Source organism: Chanodichthys erythropterus, chromosome 14, assembly GCF_024489055.1.
Source record: "Chanodichthys erythropterus isolate Z2021 chromosome 14, ASM2448905v1, whole genome shotgun sequence".
Taxonomy (NCBI): domain Eukaryota; kingdom Metazoa; phylum Chordata; class Actinopteri; order Cypriniformes; family Xenocyprididae; genus Chanodichthys; species Chanodichthys erythropterus.
In genome coordinates, this window is record NC_090234.1 from 29,533,166 (window position 1) to 29,546,406 (window position 13,241).

General features: G+C 42.1%; 1 protein-coding gene across 1 annotated transcript in view; it reads right to left on the reverse strand.

The window, feature by feature from the left end:
• pth2ra (parathyroid hormone 2 receptor a) overlaps positions 1-13,241 on the reverse strand; it is a 68,917-nt gene that overhangs the window by 19,575 nt on the left and 36,101 nt on the right. Inside the window, exon 8 of the mRNA XM_067409925.1 lies at positions 3,480-3,540. Within this exon, the coding sequence (XP_067266026.1) occupies positions 3,480-3,540 (61 nt within the window). The remainder of the gene's footprint in view (positions 1-3,479; positions 3,541-13,241) is intronic.

Below are 13,241 nucleotides of genomic sequence, written 5' to 3' on the forward strand. Positions count from 1 at the left end.
GAACATTTTTAATAAGCAATTTAATAAATCTTTGTTTAACTATTATTAATTAAACTTATTAATAAATGTGCATTTATTACACATATTAATACATGTAAATTTCCAAAATATTTTGGGTTCATTTTAAGAAAGCGATACAGTAATTTTTAAACAATCGTTGAGTTAAATAAAACTCAAGCAGGTTGGGCAAACATTTAACCCAACTGCTGGGTTTGTCCATTTTCAACCCAACTTGGGTTGTTTTTTACCCAGCATTTTTTCAAGTGTAGGCACACCGCAAAACTTAAAAACTGCAAAAATTTCCGATTTGATACTAGGTCAAGGCAATATACACAGATGAGCAAAATCATTATGGCCACCTGGCTAATATAATGTTGGTCCTCTGCATGCTGCCAAAACAGCTCCGAGCTGCTCTATACAAGACTCTATATAAGACCTCTGAAGGTCATTAAACCTCTGAAAGACATTAGCAGCAGGTCCTTGAAGTCCTGTAGGTTGTGAGGTGGAACCACTGTGGATCGAACTTGTTGGTCCAGCACATCCCACTGATGCACAAATGGATTGAGATCTGGGGAACTTGTAGGCCAGGGCAACACCTTGAACTCTTCATCATGTTCCTCAAACCATTCCTTAACAATGTGTGCAGTGTGGCAGAGTGCATTATCCTGCTGAAAGAGGCCACTTCCACCAGGGAACACCATTGTCATGGAGGGGTGTACTGTTTAACACACTTGGCTATTAAAAGATTAGTTCTGAATGAAAATTTCCTGATAATTCACTCACCCCCATGTCATCCAAGATGTTCATGTTTTTCTTTCTTCAGTCAAAAAGAAATTAAGGTTTTTGAGGAAAACATTCCAGGAGTCTTCTCCATATAGTGGACTTCACTGGGGTACAACAGGTTTCAGTGCAGCTTCAAAAGGCTCTACGCAATCCCAGTAGGGATCAGTAAAGCTCTGAAGCAGTGTTTTGAAATCGGCCATAACGAGATATTGCTGAAAAGTCATAATTTTTTTTTTTTTTTTGGCGTACAAAAAGTATTCTCGTCGCTTTATAATATTAAGGTATATCTACTGAACTCACATGAACTGTTTTAAAATTAATATTTTTTTAGTACCTTTTTGGATCTTGAGAGAAGAAATGTCATTGCTGTCTATAGAGGCCTCACTGAGCCAACGGATTTAATCAAAATATCTTAATTTGTGTTCCGAAGATGAACAAAGGTCTTACGGGTGTAGAACGACATGAGGGTGAGTAATAAATGTAACTATTTTCATTTTTGGGTGAACTAACCCTTTAAGCCGAATGGCGATTTTGAAGTTGGAGAAGAAAATTAGTTTTTGCCCTACCGCGGTACTTCCACCTTTCAACGTAATGTGTGGCGCATCGCAGAGCAGTGCAAGACAAGCATTTGTGGTTAAAAAGTAGAGCTCTTTGAAACTGCACCAAAACTGCAATTTGGACCATCCACCCCAGTAAAGTCCACTATATGGACAAGAATCCTGGAATGTTTTCCTCAAAAACCTTAATTTCTTTTCAACTGACATGAATATCTTGGATGACGGGTTAGTAAATTATCAGGAAATTTTAATTTAGAAGTGAACTAATCCTTTAAGTTTCCTCAAATACCTTTAATGAATTTCTGAGAATCAGTTCTTACATACTGTGTCATTTCAAAAATGTTTAAATGAAAAATATGCATGTAAATAATTTATTCATTTGTTTTGTTTATAGAAATATTGTGTATTCATATAAATAATGAAAGGAATTTTTACTTTTTTTTACTTCTTGCACTAAACAAGTTTAATAAACTTGGCAATGTTGCTGCTAGGTCAAAATTATGGCTCCTCTGACTCAAAAAAAAAAAAAAATGCAGAACAAGTACATAAATATTGAGATGCATGTGGAATATCAAACACCCAGAGAAAATTCACATTTACTAATTTGGCAGCCAGTGTGTTATGATGCATTCAAGGTATACATTTTATCAGTATGTGTATTCCCTGATGACCTCAGCATTGTTAGCGCTACCAGTTACGCTACAGGAATGCAGATCAAGACAACTTGAGGATACCTGTAATCTTCTTCACATTTGCTTTTCAGAATGGAACATCTCATGGTCTTGCAGAAAGCCATTAACCCACCATCACTCAGAAATGATAAATGTCAGGATAATTTACAGAGCTCTGCAGTTTCACTTCTTGCATGAGCATTTCGTTTGTATTTTACTCAAGTGGAATAAAAGATCACTGAGACATAAGAGAAGCTATTTTTATCTTTAATAACAAGGAAGTTAATTAAAATGAAATTAAAAGTCGGAAAATTCTACGTCAGTCTCAAAAGCCATTCAGTCTATTAAAAAGCAATTATTATTTTTTGTGTGTGTTTTTGACGCAATCTTGGTGACCTATATTTTAATTTAGATTACATTACTGAAGAAAAAAAAATATCTTTGTAAAATGCATGTGACAAAAAGAGACAGAATTCTAAATATTTTCATAGTGCGGAAGATTATTCAACAGTTAGTTCCGGTCTACTAATTAACTGGTCAAACTGTGTTCCATAGAAAAAAAATTACTTTATTTTTACTCTGCCAATGAAAAAGTTCCAAAACAAGGCAAGAAACACACTAACACACTTCTTACTCTGTGAGAGAAACCCTGCTCAGAGCAAATACTGCAGTGAGGAAAAACGTTAATATCCTTCCAATAAAACTTATCAAGGGATTTATGATATTTCTTAATAATTGAAAAGATTAATTGATTTCTTATTACACCATATCACCCTATTAAAACATATAATGCAGTGCAACTTTTTTTAATAAAGATAAAGATACAATCTGTGATAAGCTAAACTAGGCCACCTTAACAACTGAAGTAAAAAAGAAACACTACAGCTAAAACAAAGCCTAATGTTTATAAAGAACATTCTCCCCAGAGAAGCAGCAAGTTGTTGCTTGAAGACATTTGCTTTTGTACCATCACTAACAGCCTACAAGCGGCAAGAATACAAATTGTGCTCTCGAGGGGAGTGAGACAATGGCATTTGTCAAGTGTTTGAAAATAAAACAAGGAAAAGATAAGTCCTCAGGCATGCTCTTGCATCAATATGACATGAAAACACTACTTAATTTTGATGAATTGGTGATAAATAGCTTGAACGTTGACGTGGCTTTTTAACATAAGAACACAAGCATTTACAGTACAGATCCAAGACAAGTACTCACTGATTGAATCAGTTCACTAATTAGCAAATGTGCCCTGAAAATAATAACCCTATACTGTATATATCAAAAGGCTAAAAATGGAGATAGATAATATTTTTTTTTTTTGCTCTATAGCCAAGCTTTTTATGTTTTTTACCCACAATACTTTTCATAAATAGTACCATACAAAGTCCTTAGATGACATCTGCAATCATTTCTACAAAGATGAATAGGACAAGAGGTCAAGTCTGTGAGGATGAACACATGAAATCACCTTGCATCTGCCAGCGTTGCCCTGACAACTGCCCATGCTGCAACAAAAAGAGCAGGAACACCTGAAATGAAACACAGGGGGGAAAAGTATTTCATTGTACTGTAAACATTGTACTGTAAGTGAAAATAATGGTTAAAGTTAATGGTCATAATTAATATATTATTATTATATTAATATTATATTAATATTAATATAATATTAATATAATAATATTATATTAATATTAATATAATATTAATATAATAATATTATATTAATATTATATTAATATAATAATGACATTATAATATTATATTATAATGTCACAGTCAAACTTTTTTATTATCTAAATAAAAAATATGCTTCTGATCACCATTTTACAAATATATATCTAAAGAGAGTAAACTGCATTTGTAAAGTAATTTCAGAACTAACACTTTAATTACATACCATCCCTTCATATTGTGTGGACTATCCAAACAAAAATGCAACAGTATTTTGTTTTCCTACTTTAGTATGCATTGCAGTAAACCACAATATATGGCGTGAACAAAAGCTAACATCATGTGAATGGATGTTAAAACGTCTTAAGACATTTTATTGAGGCACTGAAGCATGACCCTGATTTAACGCATTCACAGGGGTTCAAGAGCACCTGCAGAGAATTGCACTCATAGATGGATATCCTGCAGAGTAATCTAGATGAAAAATGCTGCTTGTTTACTTATTGCCAATGGAGTGTTTTTCATTCTAAACACTGGACAGGAAGAACATCCGTTCTGTCTGGTATGTAGAAAACTTGATTGAATATTTTGTTTCTGACAAAATTGCTATTATTTTTTTTTTTCACTTTAAATGGTTTGTCACAATTCATAATCAGCCTCTGAAATTGAAAACTAAAAGCTAAACTTTTTTTAAATTATTTTGATCATGTAAAAGTTTCCATATGCCCTTCACTGCACACCCAAGTAAACAAAATCCAGTTCAAGTCTTTGGTGACTACAGTCACTAATAAATATACTCAACAAAAAAGAAACATTCTCCCACTTTCAACTGCTTTTTTCTATGGAAGTAAATCAGTAGCAAAACACGAGAGGTTGCTGATTTGAATGTGAGAACTTGTCGTATTAATATTTGTATTTGTCAACTGAAATTTACACTCACAGTCCACAGTAAAATAGCATTCACATAAACAAAATGACAGACACAAATGCGTGAGACATATTTACTTTTACACTTTACTTCAGTTTCGCTGTACAGCTTCAAGTCGGCGCTTACAACCTCTCAGATCTGGCAGTACAAGTTCAATTCCCGGCGCTTTGACTTTTGCTACTCTTTTTGCGATATTCCTGTAGCAAAACTGACTTGAGCACTTGAAAGCAGAAGTGAGAGAGCAGAACGGGGATGGGGGGGTGAAGGCGTTTTATTGGTCGATGCCTGACCAATGAACAACGCCATCCAGTGCGACTTGGCATGCGGAAAGAAATAATTGCATATGTATGAGACAATATTTTCATTAAAACATCGTTAGTTTTAACAGGTTTTTAATATTACAGTGAAAGAGTAATAAAGTTTTGGACCACCAAAACAGCGCAATCTGCTCTATGTAGTGACGTCATTGCGTACAAAAACGTCCTATTTCATTGGCTGACTCCAACCAATAAACGACTTTACTACTCAAGATAATATGAGAGGGCGCTATTTTAATTTAATTATTTTTTTTTATTTTTTGCGTAAACTCATTACATATTAAGAGAGCAAGAGAGAGGTTTCAAAGCATCAAAAGGTTTCAAAGCATTAAAAGTGTCGAAAACAGTGCCATCTTGTGGCAGGTAAAATTTACAGCAGCCATAAACCTGAGATCGCAGCTCCGTTGTTTTATCCATTAAACACAAATGAAAGCCTGACGACACTAAATGTGTTTATTTCAATAATGTAATTCACATCTTAAAGCTTGGCAATAAATGAAATGGATCAACAAAAAGAATAATTATAATAATTACTAATAATACATAGCCTACTGAGTAGTTTGATGCAAGTAAATTGTGCTGTTGTGTGTTTATTGTAGCCTATATGACAGAACATATTATGATGTAATATAGGCTACAGGCTTTATTTAAAATGTTTAGTAAATGGACTTGAACTTTCATATAGTAGTGGTCTGGGTTCAAACATTCTAACAGGCAAAGTGAAGCATTTACACGACTGGAAACAATGTGAGGCTTTGTTTTTCATTAATCACATGTTTCTTGGGGGGGGGGGGGGGATAAAATCCCTGTTTTCATTAAAATTAAAATATCATTAGTTTTAACTGAGTTTTATATTACAGTAAAAGAGTAGAAAAGTTGTTTATTGGTTGGAGTCAGCCAATGAAATAGGACGTTTTTGTACGCAATGACGTCACTACATAGAGCAGATTGCGCTGTTTTGGTGGTCCAAAACTTTATTACTCTTTCACTGTAATATTAAAAACCTGTTAAAACTAACGATGTTTTAATGAAAATATTGTCTCATACATATGCAATTATTTCTTTCCGCATGCCAAGTCGCACTGGATGGCGTTGTTCATTGGTCAGGCATCGACCAATAAAACGCCTTCACCCCCCCATTCCCGTTCTGCTCTCTCACTTCTGCTTTCAAGTGCTCAAGTCAGTTTTGCTACAGGAATATCGCAAAAAGAGTAGCAAAAGTCAAAGCGCCAGGAATTGAACTTGTACTGCCAGATCTGAGAGGTTGTAAGCGCCGACTTGAAGCTGTACAGCGAAACTGAAGTAAAGTGTAAAAGTAAATATGTCTCACGCATTTGTGTCTGTCATTTTGTTTATGTGAATGCCATTTTACACATTTGTAACTATTAATCTGCAACTACAACTTCGTAACACGGGTGTTTTGATTGTTGTCTGCGTGTGCAAATCGAAACATTCAGCTTTTCACATCAGGACTGTGAGTGTAAATTTCAGTTTACAAATACAAATATTAATACGACAAGTTCTCACATTCAAATCAGCAACCTCTCGTGTTTTGCTACTGATTTACTTCCATATTTTTCCAGCAAATTTCTTATGTGTAAATACAGGTGTTGGACAATGAAACTGAAACACTGGCCAATATAGTGTTGGAGGTTTCAAACCTATATAAGCGCGGCCTGATGGCCAATCTTCACTGATTTTACATTCCATCAGTAAGAGCAGAGTGTGAAGGTTGAATTAGCAGAGCAACAGCACAGCTGCACATAAAATTTTGCAATTCAGACAACATAATGAGAGACATATCAAAGGTGAAGAGAGGACAAATTGTTGGTGTGTGTTTCGCTGGCGCATCTGTGACCAGGTAAGCAAGAACTGTTCGTCAGGAGCTCCACAGAGTCAATATTCATGGCCAGGCTGCTTTGGTCACAAATGCTGGTTTCATTGGTTCCAACAGTGCAAATCTTGGGCTGTGGACAATGTAAAACATGTATTGTTCAACCTTCACTGTGTTTCCCACATCTGTGGGAGTTATGCTTAACACCCAACTGTGGCGTGCCCAGAGTAGAGGTCTGCACGAAATGGATTTATTAATCCCACTCTTGCAAGATGCTGTACTGCTCCCACCAAAAATATGTTTGTTTTTTTTCCTGCTCCCGCCCAAAACTTTAATATCTTGTCCTGCTCCCCCCCGCAAAAGCCCGTAGGAAGAGGTCTATGCACTCTTTTGAAGCACAGGGGTGGATCAGTGATGGTTTGGGCTGCGATATCATGGCATTCTCTACTTTGCTTGATGTGTGCGTCACTGCCAAGGATGTCTGAAGCATTCTGGAAGACAATGTGCATCTAATTATTCAAACATTGTACCCTGAAGGGGTTGTTGTGTATCAGCATAATGCATCAATACACATGGTAAGACAGAACGGTTTGATAAACATGAAAGTGAAGTTGAACATCTTCCATGGCCTGCATAGTCACCAGATCTAAATATTTTTGAGCCACTTTGGGGGATTTTGGAGGAGCAAGTAAAAAAATGTTTTTCCCGACCAGCATCATATAGTGACCTGTCCACTGTTCTGCAAGAGTTATGGCTCAAAATCCCTCTGGACACTCTCGGTCATTCCCAAAACGAATTGATACTGTGTTGGCTGCAAAAGGAAGACTCTACACCATACAGATAAATTATTGTGGTCTAAGGGTGTCCTCACTCTAGGCACTCTGAACCGTGCCCAAGCTTTTGACCCCCAAAGCCTGGTTTGTTTGACAAGTGTAAGCGCTCCGTTCCATGCCCTGGCGCGTTTCGGTTGGGCTCGAGCGTGGTTCGCATGCAGTGTGAGCGCTGACCATGCCTAAGCATGGAACAGCTATACCTGTGCACGCCATACTGTCATCACTATGACGGCAAACATCTTTATTACTACACTGATAGTATACTTCATGTAATTCATTTGAGTGTATTTGGGTTTATAACGGATCTGCTTCTCACCTTTGATGAACAGGAATTGTAGATTGCGAGTAAATTCCTCCATTAACGTCAGCTACTGTAATAATCCTCTGAAACGTGCAAGCAGGGCCGGCGATTGCTATAGGCGAACTAGGCGGTTTCCTAGGGCGACAAATATGTTGGGGGCGCGGGCGCCCTCTAGGGCCGCCGTTACGTTAAGTTAGGCAAGTGCGCAGTTGATGAAGAAAATGAAGCGGTCTAATAAACCCTCCGGTGCACAGGGACGAAAACGGAGAAAGCAAGAAGATAAAAGGAAAACCCAGTATAGAGGTAAATCTTCTCATCTCAGCCATTAGGCCGTGTGTCCACCAAAGCGTTTATAGCCAGCTGAAAACGCTAGGCACTCTGCTTAAAACGCCCGTCTGTGAGCGCTTCAGCTGCGCAGCGTTTTTTTCCGTTGAGACGCTTTGTTGCTATGATACGGAATATCCGCGGCACTGTTACTTATAACTGATTTTGCAGGTAATTTGTTTCAGACTTAAAATGTTGACACAATGTGAAATTACTGTGCTATGTATTTACTGAGAGCAGCAATATTAATTTCTCATCCATTTTGTTCCGTTCTCTGCTTGTTAATGTCTTTGTACAGCAAGAATGTTGTGACAGTTGGTCGGTGTTGTACTTTCCAATAAATGTGCAATAAATTAATGTTTGCGAATTTTAAGCAGCGACATGATATTGACAACCAACGATTGTCAACTTACAACATTTTTCACAGTCGATCAAAATAGGCAAGTATTGTTTTAATGGCATATTTACTTGTGAATGTCCACCGAATGTCCAATGTAGTGTGATTAACAAGGCTATTGAATACGGATGTCCGAATGTGCGAATATAAAACCAACTTTACCGAAGTCACATCTAGCATTCCAGGCCCCAGTGAAACACAGACCACTGAGACCAGGGATACTCAGCCTGAAGCAAGTAAGACCCTTGAATACCGTTTATTCAACCACAATTTAAAACTTCAGTGACTTGTTTCCAAGTAAACATTGACATTCCTCATTAATTAATTTCAAACACTACTGGTCTATTATACTCTATATGCTGGTCTATAGTATATCTATAGGGATCTCGCCTAGGGCAACCAAAGGGCTAGAGCCGGCCCTGCGTGCAAGTGAAATTTCGCTGCACGGCATTAATGATAATATATATATATTAGGCAGTATTTTAGCGAAAGTGCATTTCTTCCTGTTTTCTTCCAAAAAGATGCATTGTATATGACGTAAGCGGGCTTCGGCCCGTAACGTTAAGTGCAGTGTGAGTGCAGGCCAGCGGAGGAGTGGGGAGGGGGAACAATCGCGCTCGGGCTCGGTTCAAGGCAACCGTGCCTAGTGTGAGTACATCCTAAAACCAGGTGCTTCAGTTTCATTGTTCAGTATTTGTATGAACATAAAAAAATTTAACAACTGAGACATAGGTGGAACAAATTTCACAGACATTTTATGAACAGAAACTGGATAATGAGTCCCTGAACAGAGCAGGGGTCAATATCAAAAGTAGCAGTCAGTATGTAGCAGTATGTGATGTTTCCAGCAGCTGCTTTAAGTAGTACAGTGCTTCTCATCAGTCAGATTTGCTGTGAGATCATGCTGTAAGATTTTAATCCACTCTTCCACCAAGGCACTTGCGAGTTCTCAAAAATGTCTTGGGGGACATATGGTGTTTGGCACTGCAAGGATGGTCAGCTGTCCTTCCTGTCTCCCTGTAGCACTGTCTTAAGCCCTATTCAGACGGGATTAATTTTACATGGGGAGGTGGGGTATAGTAATTATTACCAGAGCTTCTCTGTGATTTTAGTCCCATCCGAATGTACCATCTCGGTAATCATTATTGACAATGTCAGTAAAGATTATGGCGACTTTTACCTTCTGTAAAAAGGTCCGGAAAAATGACCTCAGGTAATACTAATCCCGTTCGAATAGACCCGCTGTGAATATGTATGGTAAAATTCCATCATTTCCTGTTTAAAAGTAGTTTCACGAGTTCACATATCCATATAATTAAATGGAGTGAAGTTATGCGTATTTGGCGTGCTGTCCGGGGAGAGGGCTCCGAGCTTGGAATTTTGGCCCGAACCCAGAGTACTCCCCCCGTTGTGGTAAAAGTAGATAGAACTATAAGTGAAGAGATGGGGTGGGGGAGGGATGCTGATAAACTCTCAGATGAACAGAAGTCAGTCTGCTGAATTTATACCTTTTGACATTGGTTGAGCTGATTAACAGAATGCACTCCACCTGTGCTAATTAGGTTAATTATCTGAACTTGCTCCTCCCGAATTTTGTTAATAAAACATCATTTTCTGCGCATTTTTCAAGCATGGAAGCATTTAAAGAAACATTCATTTGTGTTGTAGGTGTTGTGACAAGTCTGTGGCAAACCTATTTTCTACATTCCATTCAGAACAAAAAGAAGATCGAAGCAATTGTCAGAGGCACAAAACTAATTTTATCTTTAGCTAAGTGCCTAAGTACTATTACAATCCAATCAGAATTTAATTAATAAATCGTTTGACCGGACCTAACTGTCATATTGTAATGAAGCGGGACTGAGGCAGAGATCCATTTGCAAGCTTTCATTCAAAGTGAGCATAGTCGTACAGGCTGGGTCGATCAGGGGCAAACAAGAACAGCAAGGAACAGGCAGAGTCGTAGTCAGAGTACAGGCAGTAGATCGAGGCAGGCGGATATCATTCACAGGTCGGTATACAAGGCAAGAGTCAGGACAGGCAGCAACGGGTCAATAAACAGGAACAGGCAAGATCAAACACGGGCAGACAGGAAACACAGAAACGCTCAGAAATGACACACTGGGAAATCAAGACTTCGCGGTGAGGTGGTCTGAGTGAAAGTCCTTTATAGTCCTGATAATGAGCTGCAGCTGGGTGTGGTGATTAGTGTGGAATGATTGTGAAGTGAGTGCAGGTGATGAGCAATGGAGGATAATGGGAAATGTAGTCCGGGATGTGACAGGAACATGACAGGAACAGATGGTGATCGTGACATAACGCCCCCCTCCCGGAAGGCGCGTCCTCGCGACGTAAATGGAACAGCTAGGGAGGGGGGGTGGGTGCAGGTTCCAGGAACTCGACCACCATGGCGGGTCAGGTGCTACGGGCAGCCACGGCAGGTCAGGTGGCTCAGGCGGCCACGGCAGGTCAGGTGGCTCAGGCGGCCACGGCAGGTCAGGTGGCTCAGGCGGCCACGGCAGGTCAGATGGCTCAGGCGGCCACGGCAGGTCAGGTGGCTCAGGCGGCCACGGCAGGTCAGGTGGCAAGGGCAGCCACGGCAGTTCAGGTGGCAAGGGCGGCCACGGCAGGTCAGGTGGCAAGGGCGGCCACGGCAGGTCAGGTGGCAAGGGCGGCCACGGCAGGTCAGGTGGCAAGGGCGGCCACGGCAGTTCAGGTGGCAAGGGCGGCCACGGCAGTTCAGGTGGCTTGGGCAGCCATGGCAGGTCAAGAGTCTCTGGCGACCACGGCGGGTCAGGTGGTCTGGGCAGTTCAGGGACCGCTGATGACCGCGGCCGTGCAGGGTTCCCACCCCTAGGTATACTGCCCCCCCCCAAAAAGTTCTTGGGGATTTCAGCGGGGCCCGTCGCAGGTTCGTGGGCAAGGGGTTCGGGTGGCGGCGGCAGGGCCAGGCGTGTGGATGAAGCCGTCAGGGCAAGACTCCTGAGTGGCGTTGGCAGCGCAAGGAGTTTGAGTGGCGCCGGCAGGGCTGGAAGCGTGGATGGCGCCGGCAGGGCTAGAAGCGTGGATGGCGCCGGCAGGGCTAGAAGCACAGGTGGCGCCAGCAGGGCAAGAAGCACAGGTGGCGCCGGCAGGGCAAGAAGCACAGGTGGCGCCGGCAGGGCAAGAAGCACAGGTGGCGCCGGCAGGGCAAGAAGCACAGGTGGCGCCGGCAGGGCAAGAAGCACAGGTGGCGCCGGCAGAGCGAGGAGCACAGGTGGCGCCGGCAGAGCGAGGAGCACAGGTGGCGCCAGCAGAGCGAGGAGCTTGGGTGGTGCTGGCAGACCGAGGAGCTCGGGTGGCGCCGGCAGGACAAGACGCTTGGACGTAAGAGGGGGAAGAACAGAAGGAGCCTTCTTCCTCCTCCTCCTCCTCTTCCGAGGATGAGGCGATGGTTCACCGACTGGAGCGGTTTCTGGAGCAGACTCACTGGCTGAAGCGGGTTCTGGGGTGGACTCCATGGCTGGAATGCCCCCTACCTCCGTGAGCACCGAAGGGGCGGCCATCTTGCCCGTGGGCACTGGCAAAGCAGCCATTTCGTCCATCGCATCCAGGGTGCTTAAGTCCATTGCAATCGGCGAACAAGAGTCCATAGCAACCGGCGAGCTTGAGAGCGTTGAAACCGGCGAGCTTGAGAGCGTTGAAACCGGTGAGCTTGAGAGCGTAGCAACCGGCGAGCTTGAGAGCGTAGCAACCGGCAGGTTTGAGAGCGAAGGCGAAGGCGTGACGTTGCTCTGGGCGATCAGCGAAGGCGTGACGTTGCTCTGGGCGATCAGCGGAGACGTGACGTTGCTCTGGGCGATCAGCGGAGACGTGACGTTGCTCTGGGCGATCAGCGGAGACGTGACGTGGCTCTGGGCGATCAGCGGAGACGTGACGTGGCTCTGGGCGATCAGTGGAGACGTGACGTGACTCTGGGCGATCAACGGAGACGTGGACTGGGGTTGCTGTTATGGAAGCCGCCATCTTGTGAGTGTCCTTAGGTGCAGCGGCCATTACACAGCCAGCCGAGGAATCGCATTCCTCCGCGACACCCACAGTAAATGGAGAACCAACTAACAACAGAGCATAGTCCATAAAACCGCGGAGTGATGAACGCGGTCCCTCTCGTCTTAATCTACTCTGGAGAGGTTGGTTGACGCCATCACAAAAGAAGTCAATCAGAGCACAGTCCGGTAGATCAGAGAGGTAAGCAATGTTCAAATATTCCTGCACATATTCCTCTAGCGATCGTGTACCCTGTGTACTCCACAACAATAATTGAGCAATGTCCATACCGTTTCTATGCTCTCCGGGAAAGCTGCTGGATCGTGGTGGCGGCGAAGTCTTCTGTAATGAAGCGGGACTGAGGCAGAGATCCATTTGCAAGCTTTTATTCAAAGTGAGCATAGTCGTACAGGCTGGGTCGATCAGGGGCAAACAAGAACAGCAAGGAACAGGCAGAGTCGTAGTCAGAGTACAGGCAGTAGATCGAGGCAGGCGGATATCATTCACAGGTCGGTATACAAGGCAAGAGTCAGGACAGGCAGCAACGGGTCAATAAACAGGAACAGGCAAGATCAAACACGGGCAGACAGGAAACACAG